We start from the raw sequence: 14,046 nt of genomic DNA on the forward strand, positions 1-14,046 counted from the left end.
TATTATTCTCTATGAGCTGATATTATTAGAATTTCAAAGCATTCTGTGACTTCAAAGAGGCCAGATTGGTAAATGTTGTGCTTGCACACCCTCAGGGAATATCTTCAGTATTCATTCCAGAATTGTTACTAGAAAAAAACAGCTTTATCCATTCCCTTGCCAGCAGGAGTCTTGGCAAGAGAAAGCTCTTGGCTGACCATAAATAAAATTCCTTGAATCACCAGCATCTTGATTTAAGAAAGAAATTTTACTGTGTCTTTCATACACAAAAGCTGATTAACAATGGTTAAAAAAACACTACTCCACTTTTTCACAGGTGTACAAAAGGAAATATAATGGAATTACATTCAACAATAAAGCTTAAAGTTCACTCTAGGTAATAGGTGCATTAACATTCACATACACAAGCACAGAGTAAGTATATTTCAGGAGTCTTATAATAGCATACAGCATACATATGGGAGATTGATTTCAGGGAACATCATAGGTGTTAGCAAGGTTAGCAATTCAGAGTATTCTAGAAAAGGAAAACTAAACCAAAGAGAAGGTGTAGGCTAGCACACCAAGACAAATCACAGAATTAGAGGATTGAAAAGTCTGCTCACTGTATGTATGAGAAAACAAGATTTTTCTTCAATTTCTGGGTCTTGATATAGTTGGATAGAGAAGGCCGTGTATTCAAAGTGCACATAATTGTTTCTTAGAAAAGAGAGAGAGAAAGATCCTTTTATTTAGTAATTAATACATGCAAGAGGCAGCCCCAGAGTGACCTGAAAAGAGTAAAGCTGTGATTGGCAGGTGGCCGGTATAATACAGATGTTTCAGGCAATTCTCTTAAAGCACTTCTGTAGCAGCAATGATCATTTAAATGGCTGTAGACTGAATAATTCTCTTTTGAGGAGAGTTTAGGGGAATTGTATTCATCATATTTCTCTTTAAAGATTTATAGTTATACATTTCCTCTTTTTTAAATAAATCTATCAAACAACAAACAGCATAAAGTGAGGTGTTGGGGTTTTCTTTTTTCTTTTGCTTTTGCATATGTGTTATCGGAAAAGGATCTGGCCTTTTCATAAACATCGTGTGCAAAAGAATTTTTAATAAAGTGAGCACAAGGACATATACAGGAAACACGTCAGATCTGCTTCTGTTGCCCTGGTTGGCCCCCTGTTAAACACTGAACTATTCGCTTGTAGGTATAATGCCAGTTTTAGGTATAATGACACCACAGCCAACAGACTTTAGGGGTTCCGAAAGCCTTGTCAGTGGGAGTAGTTTTGTCTGCTAGAGGGTGGCCACCGCCTCTTGAGCATAAGATTTAGAAAGTCTGGTCCCTTTTAGTTTCACATTTCCCCTCCAGATTGGTAACGCCCACTGTTTATTTGCCCTTCTTTCCCAGCCCTCCTTGTGCCAACTAGTCTAATCTGACCCATCCCAGCCAATGTCTGGCACTCACATACACCCGGTGGCCACACATACCCAGTGGCCACAGACACCCAAGCTGCTCAATCTCAAAACCTTTCAGCCTGCCCTGCAAGTGTCATCAAGACAGGATCCCCGGAGCACAGGGCAGAGAGTCCAACCTCTCACTGGCGGGGCTGAGAAGCCTCTCCTTTGCGGCGGAGGAGAAAGGAAACTTGGGTCTGCTTTTTAGGTTCTGAAAACAAGCCAGAGCGGAGAGAAAGAGTTAACACCAGACTTAGTAAAGCTTTTCAGACAAAACCTGTTAAATGCGATCTAGACAGACACAGGGAACTTTCTGCAGATTTCTGAGGTCTCTAAGAGAGGGCTCAGGTGGATAGAAGAAGGGAGAAGGGAGTTGCTACATGGGAGAGATTTGCCATTATTACAAAAACTGGCTAAGTGGCTTGTTTCCATTAGATGACCTCACTGGTCACTGTTGTCAGTCGTGCTGTTCCCTTTCTCTTTTTTCTCCTGAGTCTTGTTACCCTTCTTCTTTTTCTTCTTTTTCTTGGTCTCTTCCTTTTTGCCGAAGGTTATGAAGTCACTTTTGTCAATTTGGCTGTTAGTAGGCTCCTGCCGGATGGAGATGATTGCGGGAGATCCTGGGATAATGAATTTGTCTGGCAACTCACCGGGACCAGGTTGTTTGGGGTTGCCTGGTCCATATTTAAAGGTCCAGCTGTTGCTGTTGACACCAGCACCGACTGGAGGGGACACCTCTCCTGCCTCTGGTTCTGAAAGACAAAACATCACAAGTCAGCAACATACGCCTTCTGAGCCACACTACCGCGTCGAATACAGAAGATGCTGCACACAGGCCTGGCCCCCAAAAAATCGTGGGTTATTTCTTCAAGCCTCAGGGCAAGGCCAGTGCTTGGAAACAAGCGAGAGGGCAGATTTTCTCACCAGAGGGTCCTGAAATCTAATTTTCTAGGAACATATTTTTGGCTCTTCGTGAAGAACTTCCTAAAGAATGTGGTGGCGATGATCTTGCTTGGGAATGGGGCAGGAAATGAACTAGATTAAAGCAGAATATGCAATAAAATACCTAGGAATAAATTTAACCAAGGAGGTGAAAGACGTGTACGCTGAAAACTGTAAGACATTAATGAAAGAAATTGAAGAAGACACGAATACATGGAAAGAAATTTCGTGCTCAAAGACTGGAAGAATTAATATTGTTAAAAGGTCCATACTACACAAAGCAATCTATAGATTCAGCGCAATCCCTATCAAAATTCCAAGCTCATTTTTCATAGAAATAGAACAAATAATCCTGAAATTTTTATGGAACCACAAAAGACTCTGAATAACCAAAGCAATCTTGAGAAAGAAGAACAAAGTTGGAGGCATCATGCTCCCTGATTTCAAACTATATTACAAAGCTATAGTAGTCAAAACAGTATGGAGTTGGCACAAAAACAGACACATAGATCAGTGCAACAGAATAGAGATCCCAGAAATAAACCCATGTATACACGGTCAATTAATTTATGACAAAGGAGCCAAGAATATACAATGGGGAAAGGACAGTCTCTTCAATAAATAGTGTTAGGAGGGGCCGGCCCTGTGGCTTAGCAGTTAAGTGCGCGCGCTCTGCTGCTGGCGGCCGGGGTTCGGATCCCGGGCGCGCACCCACGCACCGCTTTTCTGGCCATGCTGAGGCCGCGTCCCACATACAGCAACTAGAAGGATGTGCAGCTATGACATACAACTATCTACTGGGGCTTTGGGGGAAAAAATAAATGAATAAATAAAATTAAAATAAATAAATAAATAAATAGTGTTAGGAAAACTGGAGAGCCACATGCAAAAGAATGAAAGCAGACCACTATCTTACACCACACACAAAAATTAACCCAAAACGGATTAAAGACTTGAATGTAAGACCTGAAACCATAAAACTCCTAGAAGAAAACATAGGTGGTAAGCCCCTTGACATCAATCTTAGCAATGATTTTTTGAATCTGACACCAAAAGCAAAAGCAACAAAAGCAAATATAAACAATGGCACTACATCAAACTAAAAAAGCTACTCAACAACAAAGAAAACCATCAACAAAATGAAAAGGCAACCTACTGAATGGGAGAAAATATTCGCATAAAAGGCAGCTGACCTAAGTATATTCTGCATCATCTGGATGATGTCCCCCAAATTAAGAGCTGCCAAGTGATTTCAGAACACTTGTCTGCAATTGTACTCAAAATGCTTTAATTGTCTTTGGCTAAATGGGAAAAAGAAAAACAAAAACAAAATCCTAAACTAGAGGTACATAACGCAGTTTAAGATGTAAAAAAAAAAAGCAGATTATACTACTTTTAGTGTATGAATTAGAGAAAACTTTGTCTACTAATTATTATGACACCTACTCTGTCCAAAAGATAAATTAGTTGAATCAATTACTTGATCCTAATTCTATTATAATAACCTTGTGGGGTAGTGGAATGAAGCAGAGAAGAGATGGGAGGAAGTGTGGGTACAGAGGGATAATTCACAGCATAAGGGGATGGAATCCTATTGTAAATTGGGTCTATTTGTTTGGATAAAGCATTGGGAGCTAACCTTACTTTCGAAACCCAGTCTCCTCTCTCGATGTGCTCACAGTCTAGTTGGGACACACACTCAAGCAATTACAAACCAGTGTGATAAATGCAATAACCAAGGTATATATAAGGTATTATGGGACTCCAGAGGAGAAAATTATTAATCATACTTGAGAAAGTCAAAGGAGATTCCACAGGAGAGGTGAAATTTGCACTGAGACTTGGGGAAATGATTATGCAGGCACAGAGGTTTTCAATGCAAGACTTCTCCAAGATTCTAGTTGGAAGACACACCATAAAGTAAACCAATGACTTCTAGAAGAGAAGAGGTCAGAGCTAGAGAGAAAGAGTAATGGTCTGTTTGAGCAAAGTAATCCCAGTGACCACGACATTGGAGCCCTTTGACATCACAGCAGTGTTCATATACCTGACACTGCTCCTTTAGTGGAGTCGTGAAAAGTTCCACCAGATAAACCATTTATGTTTGATTGCAGATTGGGGTTCTCTACATCTGCTATTTCCATCTCCTCACCTCCTATCACTTCTCAGTCTCCTCCAATTTGGCATCCTTGAGCACTACTTTTCTAGCATTGCTCATGTCAAGCTCACTAATTATATTATTTCCAAAGCCAGTGGTCACATTTTAGTCTTCATTTTGTTGAACCTCTAAGCAGCATGTGTCATCTCCCTCTTGAAACACTTATTTTTATGAGTTCCTCGTCAAACCATGCTCTTGACCTTTCTCTCGGCTGTTCTTGGTCAGTTTCCTTGCAGGATCCTCCTCACCTGTGTGTTGGAGCTTCCTTGGGTTTGGCCCTACACCTTCCTCTCTTCTTTCTCTTCACTCTCTCCTTTTGGAATCTCAGCCACGTCCACGGGTGTACATACTATCTAAATATGCTGATGAGATACAAATTTATATTTAAATCTGTTGGGGCCCATGGCAGGCCACCCCAAAATATCCCACAATAGCATATTGACTATTTTGAATTAAGGTTACTTGAGACGCATAAAGGGCATTCTGACCCTCCCGTCTCTGATCCCCTGAAAGCAGAAAATAAATCTCCCCTGTGAAACGTGCTCTCCCTGCATCTTTATCACCAGAGCTAGGGGATTCGGGACCGAGAATCCTGCGTAAACAAACCTTGCTAATTTACTACCTGAAGCCTAAACTCTGCTTCAATTCCTCACTGACTACATACCTCAAATCTAAGTTTCTTTGTCCTGTCATTCCCCACAAATTTACGTTTCTTTGCGTAAAAGATATATATACTGCCTACTTTGTTCACTCCGAGCCTCATTTCTCACGTATGTATTTCTCCAATACATACGTGTTAAACTGGGTTTTTCTCCTGTTAATCTGGTCTTGGGTCGATTTTATTATTAGTCCAGCCACAAGAACACAAGAAGGGAAGAAAGGGGATTTTCTCCACCCCAACAAAGCCCATATCTCTCTGTGCTCCAATCTCACGTATCCCACTGCCTATCTTGTCTCTGTTCGTGGAGGTCCCATGGGCATCTCAAACTGAAGGAATTTGAAATCAAACTCATGATTCCTTTCATCTATTCCTTTCTAAATCGCTCTAGTCTGTGACACTCCATTCACCCCAATACTCAAGCTGGAAATTTCAGAGCCATTCATTTTTCTCTACTCTTCATTCTTCATTTATAATATATCAAGACCTGTCATTTCTACCTCCTAAATATATCTTGACTTTGTCCTCTTCTCCCCATTTTCACTCCTGCTGCCTTTTTTCCAGGACACCATTATCTCGCATGTGAATTACAACAATAGCCTCATCCTTCTTCAACCTGCTTCTACTTTTGCCTCTCCCTACCTCTCCACACAGGAGCCACAGTCATCTTTATTCCTTAGTCTTTCTCCCCTTTTTAAAAACTGAAGTATAACATACATACAGTAAAATCCTTTAAAACATATAAATTAGATTATATCACTCCCTTGCTTAAAATTATTCAAAGGCTTTCTACTGCCTTGGGGAAAAAAAGAAATCAATCAAACTCATGAACATCAAACTCCCTTCAATTATCTGATATTTTTTATTCTCCAATCTCATCTACAAGTCTCCCTCTTACTACCCTCCTCCAGCCACACAGGCCTTCTTTCAGTTCCTCAAACACCCCTTGGGATTGTTTTTGCCTCAGGATCTGTATATATACGGTTTCCTTTTGCCTAGAATGATCCCCTCCATTGTTAGCATGACTCTTCAATTCTTCAAGTCTAGGCTTAAATGTAACCTCCTCAGAGAGGCATTCTGTGACCATCCTAGCCAGGCAGCACCCCCTTCACTCCTATCTCTATCACCGTAACATCCACAGAGGCAGAAAATATATCTGTTTTATTCCCCAGTGTATAACCAGTGTCTAGCACAATTCCTGGCCCATAGCAAGTGTTTAATAAATACTTGCTGGATGGATGAATGAAAGGACTGATGTGAGAAGTGGAAGTGGTGCCCACTCTTTAGCAGATCAAACAACTCTCCATGGGCGGCACTCTCGGAGTCCCTGAAGACAATGAGGTAATGCATGTAAAGTGCTAAGCCTGATCCCCAGCACAAGATAAGAGCTCGATAAATAGAATCACATATGGGCAACTATAAATGGCTCAGCTCTTGGGCTAAGAAGGCAGGGTAAGGCTGTTACAAATTTAGTCCAAGTACCAGCAGGCAGCAGGGAAAAGGGAGCAGGAAACTTGCTTCACTCCCCTAAACCCCTTCTCTACCCCGTGCTTCCCCTGGCAGAGCTGACACTGCAGCTCTTTGGACACAGGGCAATAATAGATACTTTTTCTCTGAGACTGAGACTAATTTCTTTGATCCATCTACGATAATCAAATCTGCAATTGAGCTCAGCCAGAATCTGCCTGTTTACCTTTCAAATACAGGCCCTGTCCCTGAGAGACTGAGACAAAATCGAGAAATGTATTTAAAAGCCTCTGATTTGACATCTAGGAGAACTAGGTTTCAACACCACTCCCCACTCCTCTAGTTGCTCTCATAGAGCCCAGGATGGAAATTTTTTCCAACCACAGCCAGGACTCTGCATGACGCCTTTAAGACTGTCATCTGGAGCCAGAGAGCTCAGCGATATCTTTATCTTGCAGAGTTAAAGGACATTAATGGCTGTGCCTATTGGCCGAGGGAGCCCCTCACAGCAGGACCACTAAGTGTTAATGAGCTTCTGTTAACATGTCTTTGAGCTTCTCTCGCCTTTGCTGGGAGTCAGAGTTAGGTCTGACTCAGCCTAACCTCCAAGAAGCAATCAGAGATCCATTCAGGTGCAACCTCCTCATATTCAGCTTCTGCAGAGCAGAACAAGATCTGGTTTCTCCAGTCCCTCACAGACCACTGTGCCCAACCTGTTCTGGTTGCATAAGCAAACATCTCTAAGGGCTCATTCAGGTGAAGCAATAGCTTAAGGGTCTGACAAACAACATTCACTGACCACCTAATCTGTGTCCCTTTTGGCTAACAGCACTGAAGACCCTTGGCCAGCACTGCTTACAAAATGCTGTGACTCTGGGGCAGAATCAAGGAGACAGAACCCTTTGGAGAAGATGAAAAAGGAAGATATACCATTTCTACCCCTAACTCCAGCCCAGGGCCAGTCCCAGCAAATGGTGAATCAAAGGAATGTTTCTTCTTTCAGTGCTGCCTCCCTTCCCCACTCCTGGGACCTCCCACAAGTCCCTCCCCTCTGCTCCCAGGGACCTAGCTTACTGGCAGACAAACGCATGACTGAGATGCAGTCAAGACGCAAATGAATGGACATATTAGAGCCTAGAAAGAGGATTTCAGACACACATCAAGCAGCTGGAGGTCTGGATCCTTTAGGCAGAGCCCTGACATTCAGATTACAACCCAATGGGATTTAAAAGTTTTAATAGAATATGATTATAATTATAGTAAATGGTTTTGCTTTTTTTTTGTATTGGCCAATTTCTCCATAATAGGTAGGAATTCATTTAAAAATCACAACAACATACTTTTTCTTTTAAGGTATATAAGTTTAAAAACTGCCCTCCAGAGGTTGCTGACCACTTCACTTAATCCTATAAGCCACTTTAGGCACTTCCCTTAGGCACTGCCCAAGTTCTTCTTGGCAACATTCCCAACTTCCTTCATTCATGCTAAACTAACGCTGGCTGCCTGAGTTCATGGAGTTTAGCCCCAGTGACCAGGAATGATTGGGCTGGAGGCTTTGCCAGTGCAGAGGCCAAGGAAGGGCCTGAACATTGTGAAACAAATGCCAGACTTGCAAACTTACCCCCAACCCCTATCCCAAACTGCTCTGGACAATCAACTAAGGCCAGGAGAACTTTTTTCTGATTTACACTGATTTTTCCTAACAGAACAACACAAAGTCATTTTGACCAAGGATATTGTTTTCAGAAAAGCTCCCAGAGTGGCACAGGCTGGAGAATGCTGGAGGCTGTTTAATTCTCTTTTCCTCTCTTCATCTTGCTTTGCTCTTCTGAACTCGAGGGCCTGCCCTGGCTCTATCACTTAACAGTACATAGTCATGAGCAATTTACATAAATATCTCTGACTCTCAATTTCCTCATCCATAAAATGGAGATGATCACCTTCCTGTCTACAAGGTTACGGATGTAGTTAATATTTACTGTGTCCTTCTCTGTGCATGGCACTGGGCTAAGCAGATCTGCATGCAATATAATTTTTGCTCCGTGTGAAATAGATATTGCCATATGAAGCAGATATTGCCAATATCCATGTCTGTTTTATAGATATGTCTGTTTTAAAAATGAAAAATAAAGGACCAATGGTCACGTGGTTACTAACTGGTGGAGTCTGGGACTCAAATCCAGGCAGTCTCACTCCAGTTATGAGACCCACACCCTGAGCTGTCTATGAAGGCCCTTTGAAAACTCTGAAGCATTATACAAATGCAGCAATTACTATGATTATACTTGTTTTGTCACTATTGGGAAGACAAAGACGCAGGCAGGAGGCCTCTAAGCTAGAATCAGTTGTAAGAAGGGATGGAGGTGGGGGGAGGGGTGTGGAGGCAGGAGTGACAAGCTCAGGAAAATCACAGCCCAGTCTGCAGGTTTCAGCCCCTCCCCTTCACTCCCCATTCATCCCTTTGTCACCATCTCTGGGATTTTGGTGCTGAGGTTAATAAAGAGCTTCCAGAAAACCCATCATTTTGATTAAAGCCAGGGACTATCTTGCCAGACAGCACTCTGGAGCCTGCCTACCGCCCATTCTGCTAGGTCAGTGCAGCCCCAAAGGCTATTAAATGATTACAGCCATTTCCGGCCCAGCCAGACAGCTCCCCTGGACTGCTAGTTCTCTGGCGCAGCTGCCGCTGCTGCCTCTGGCTGCCCAGGGAAGAGTCAGGGCACGGAAGGCTGTGCAGATTCTGGGTTTGCAAGTGAACATCCAGGCTTTCTGCACAGGGACATCCCACCTCCCCCATTTCCTTGACTCCTCTCCCCACCTGAGCCAGCCACTGCAGCCTTTCAAGCAGCTCCGATTTCATTTGAGCCTTCTTAGGCTTTGAGCAACCATTTCATCTTCCTCTGTCTCTGTCTCTCTCTTTCTCTTTGTGCACACGTGCGTGTGTGTGCGTGTGTGTGTGTCTCTCTCTATGTCTCTCTCTCTACCAGAACTTGGCAGATTGTAGAATTATACATGCTCAGCCTGATCAAAAGGCAAAAAGCATCCACCATGAAACCCGCTGAAAGACCAGGTTGTAAAGCATCTCTAGCTCCCACCCCACCCCCTACCCCACCATCTGTGGGGGGTGTGGACTGCCTGGACAAGCTCCACCTTCTCTCCCTCACTCAATCCTTTATGAATTGGGCAACGTTAATCTGACTAATTACAGCCCACAAACACAGGACAACCGTGGTCTGAAACCCAAATCCTGTCTAGGATCAGAGAAACCAGGAGAAGGCTAAAATCACCTGGGTGAGCACTTCTAGCATTTCCCCACTACTTCTTAAGTCCTTCAGTTGACAGTGGAAAGAATTTTCCATGGAAACAAGAGAAGGTAAAATTATACTCCCTATTCTCTGTAAGACCTTAGGCTCTATAATCAGAATACTAGGTTTAAATCTCGCTACATCATGTAAATTATATGATGTTTAGTAAATTATTTAATATCTCTGGGCCTCAGTTTTCATCTGTAAAGGGGACAATAACATCAACCTCATAGGGTTGTTATAGGATTAAATGTAATTATCATTATAGAGCACATAACACAGTGCCTGGCACAAAGTAAAAACTCATTAATTTTACTTGTTAGATCAGAGCAGCAGAAGATTCATTCATTTGTTCAAGGAATATTGATCGATCGTTTATTATGGGTCAGGCACTTGATTAAACATTTTGCCTATATGTTTTTATTTATATATTATATATATAAATATGTATTTATATATTTAAATATATTATATACATACATATTTTTTAAAGATTTCCATTTTATAGAGAAGGAAACTGAAGGTTTAAATTACAGCACGATGATTTTCGCTGAATCACACACGGATTTGGTAATAAAGCTGAAAAATTATTCTCGCACTGACTCCCTGGCTCAATAAAAGAATTGTTAGTATTTTTTTACTTCTTGTGAAGCCTTGGGGATGGGGGAGGAGAGAGAGTTGAGCTTGATTCCAAGGCCTAGCATTCTGATCCCTAGAGTAGTGGGGAAAGGATGGTGTGTGTATGATCAGAACGTAGGCTTGGTGATGGGGAAACTGATCTGACATCACCCTCCAGAGGGAGCCCCTCCTGGGTGTTTCACCTGCCTTGGGTGGGGTGAGTGATCTGGAAGACTTTGTGGCTATTTGGTGCCTCAGGCCACAGCTGGGCTGATTTGCAGTAATCTTGGAGCGGAAGAGATAAATACAGTGGCATATTTTTAAAGACACAGTTCTTGCTTTGTGCCCAAAATAACTCTGCCATTTCTAGGTTAGGAGTATAAAGACATCACGTGCTGTAAACCCAGATTCAAAAATTGGAATGGCTGGTCTCAAATCTTCCCAGTTCTCCATAGTCAGCTAAAAAAAAAAAAAAAATCACATTTCTTCTTTCCGTGACCCCCTAACCTAGCAGGGCTCAGGCTGCATGGTTCTCTCCACCTTATTTCCTGGTTGCTGAAGTCCCCCAGGGTCTAGGGAGGGCAATTTCCCCTTACAGCCTTCTTCTTACAATGCCCCCTGCCTCAGCCGGCTGTTATAACCTGAGGTAGCAGAATGCTTAAAATCAAAGTTTGGGGGTCACACAGATTTGAGTTGGAATCTCAGCTTTACCAGTTATTTGTTGTATAACCTTGAGCAAGTCACTTGGCCTCTTAGCCCCACTCTTTCATACGTAAAACAAAGATAACACTATCCATCTAATGGGATTGTGAGCATCAAAAAGAGACAATGCTCATAAATCACACAGAACGATGTCTGATGTGCAGAAATTGAAATAAAGGATAGGTATTATTACTACGTAGCAGTCCTCTGAGGAACCTGACTCCCCCTCTAACAGCCTATTCCTGGGTGCAGCACTTCCAGGAACTCTCTTTTCCAGGGGCCTCCTCCCATCGGGCTCTGCCTCTCCTAGGGATCATTAAAGACGTCTAGCTGTGAAGTTTACCAGCTTAGAAACGGTTGCTAGGTAGGGAGCCATCCCCCAGAGCCCTCCAAAGCAGGCAGGAAGGAGGCACCCTAGACACTGTGGACAGCACGCTGTACTAGGTATCAAAAGCCTTGCGTTCAAATTGCAGCTCCACCATTCTGCTTTCTACTATTTTCTATTACACTCTTGGAGTGACCCTGATTTGTAGTTTCTTCATCTGTGAAATGGATATTGTAGCTGCCTCCCAGAGGCACTGTTATTCATTCAACTAAACTTATTTATTCTGTACAATAAATTAGACATTGTGCTAGGAATTAGGGATATAGATATAAATAATATTAGGACAGGTACCCTGCCCTCAAAGAGTTACAGTGTAGAAAAAGACAAGTAAATGAATAAATACAATACTGTTTTAAGGAATAAACAAGGTAGAGAAACTCTGACATAAAAATGGCACTAAACTTTCTAGAAATGGTGTGTGTAGAGGTTAAGAGCACAGGCTCAGAAGTCAAAGAGCCCTGCTGCAGATCCTGGCCCCACCACTTACGAGATAGATGTGCGACCTTACTTAACCCTAGGTGTCTCAGTTTTCTAAGCATTAAAATGGGTATAATAATAGACTTATGTCTGGGGGTAGTTACACATATTAAAGGAGTTAATACATGTACACCGCTTAGAACAACACCTGGCTTAAGTGCACACAACATGGTTTAAGCACTCAATACAGGTTAGCTATTACTGTTATTATTCATAAGTAAATTCTCTCATCTCTCTGCTCCACTATTTTTAACCCTGAGGGCTAAGTCCCTTGATCATGATGTCACTGAGTTAAGGGACATACAGTCCTAGCTAGAGGTGGGGGTCAGGGGGAAGTGCATATAAATTCAGTCCAACTCCAGATTAGAGAGTGCCAATTTGATGTGTTCATACCCTATAACTCAGAAATTCCACTCCTAGAAATCTATTATCTATAAATGCTAGTAGGAGTGCATAAGATATTCATAGAAGAATGTGCATTGCATTATTTAAAAAACATAGATACCAATAGGAAACTGGATAAACAAATTATCTTATAGACATGCAACATAGTATGCCCTTATTGAAGAATGAGGCAGATCTATATGTAATGACTTGGAAAGGAGTTTGTTAAAAAAAAAAGCTGTTTTTAATATGCATAACATTATTCCATTTTGCTTTGTTGAAAGCCTACATATTTTTTAATAAATATAGAAAAAACATTCATATATCAATTATGTGATTAAAAATTAATTTGAAAAATATTTGGAAGAGTGAACCCTAGTATAAACCATGGACTTTGGGTGATAATGATGTGTCATGTAGGTTCATCAGTTGTAACAAATGTACCACTCTGGTGCTGAGTGTCAATCGTGGGGCAGGCTGTGTGGGTGTAGGGACAGGGGTATACGGGAACTTTCTGTATTTTCGGCTCAATTTTGCTATGAAGCTAAAACTGCTCTAAAAAGATAAAGTTGATTAATTAAAAAAAATACCTGGAGGATACACACAAAACTGCTAACAGTGGTTGCTTCACTAAAGGAGAGTGAGACTGAGGGAAACTTGAATATTTTCAGGCAAATGAAGCTATATTGTTTAATATTTACATCAACAATGTAATTACACCTTATTTTATAATACAGTACTTTAAACTTTATGCTTATAAAAATCTGGAGGATACACCCTATACTATTGGTAGTGGTTACTTCTGGGGAGTGTGCCTACAGGTAGGGAGTGAGGTACTACTTATTTATTTCAGTTTTGTATAGATTTAATTTGCTGTGATTTTTGTTGTTTTATAATTAAATCAGAGAGAGAGAGAGATTAAAAAGAATACTAGCCCAGCCACTACTTGCTTCATCAGCTGCAAATTCAAAAACCAGCTCACAAACTAGCTGAGATAAAATGTCCCTGTCCCGGATAGCCTGGACCGAGGACCAGCTACATAATTGGCAGGGCCCAGTGCAAAATGAAAGTGGGGGCCCCTTGTTAAAAAATTGTTAAGAATTTCGAGATGGTGACAGCATAATATTAAACCAAATAGGGCCTTTCTAAGAGCTTGAAGCAGCCTTGCGTGGACCCCAGAGCACACTGCTGGGTTCCTCCTTCAGCACCACAACGTGACAGTCACTCTTCCCAGTGGTGTCACACTGCTTGTCACACCTGAGACTGTGTGAAGCATAATCATTTCACTCAACAATAAAACCGCTTCCGGCTTTGGTTGGGTTTTCAAACTTTTCTCCTCTACCCTCCCCCTTTACTTTGTTACAATCTGCGCTTGTTAAAATTTGGCAGCAATCCCAGGCTCTGTGTTGCTGTGTCACTTCTCAGCCTTGAGCGACCATTTCTAGACAAGCAGTGATATCCCTGCATTGAGCACATAAAATGGAGGTGCCGTCAGAACACTGCA

At 41.8% G+C, this 14,046-nt stretch overlaps 1 protein-coding gene across 5 annotated transcripts in view; it reads right to left on the minus strand.

Annotated features, from left to right (window-relative positions):
• Positions 1-228: 228 nt before the first annotated feature.
• The window catches only part of PCDHAC2 (protocadherin alpha subfamily C, 2), a 40,356-nt gene continuing 26,538 nt past the window's right edge, over positions 229-14,046 (minus strand). For 3 of the 5 annotated variants that reach the window (XM_087429681.1, XM_087429680.1, XM_014795254.2), the window contains 2 exons: positions 2,097-2,198; positions 229-1,657 (listed from right to left, as the gene is read on the minus strand). In XM_087429681.1, the coding sequence (XP_087285807.1) occupies positions 2,132-2,198 (67 nt within the window). In that variant the 3' untranslated portion in view covers positions 229-1,657; positions 2,097-2,131. Of the gene's footprint in view, positions 2,199-14,046 lie in introns of all 5 variants that reach the window. The other 2 variants (XM_087429679.1, XM_014795247.2) reach the window with 1 other exon arrangement.

Source organism: Ceratotherium simum, chromosome 4 (assembly GCF_057802395.1).
Source record: "Ceratotherium simum simum isolate JZ-2026a chromosome 4, ASM5780239v1, whole genome shotgun sequence".
Classification (NCBI taxonomy): Eukaryota; Metazoa; Chordata; class Mammalia; order Perissodactyla; family Rhinocerotidae; genus Ceratotherium; species Ceratotherium simum.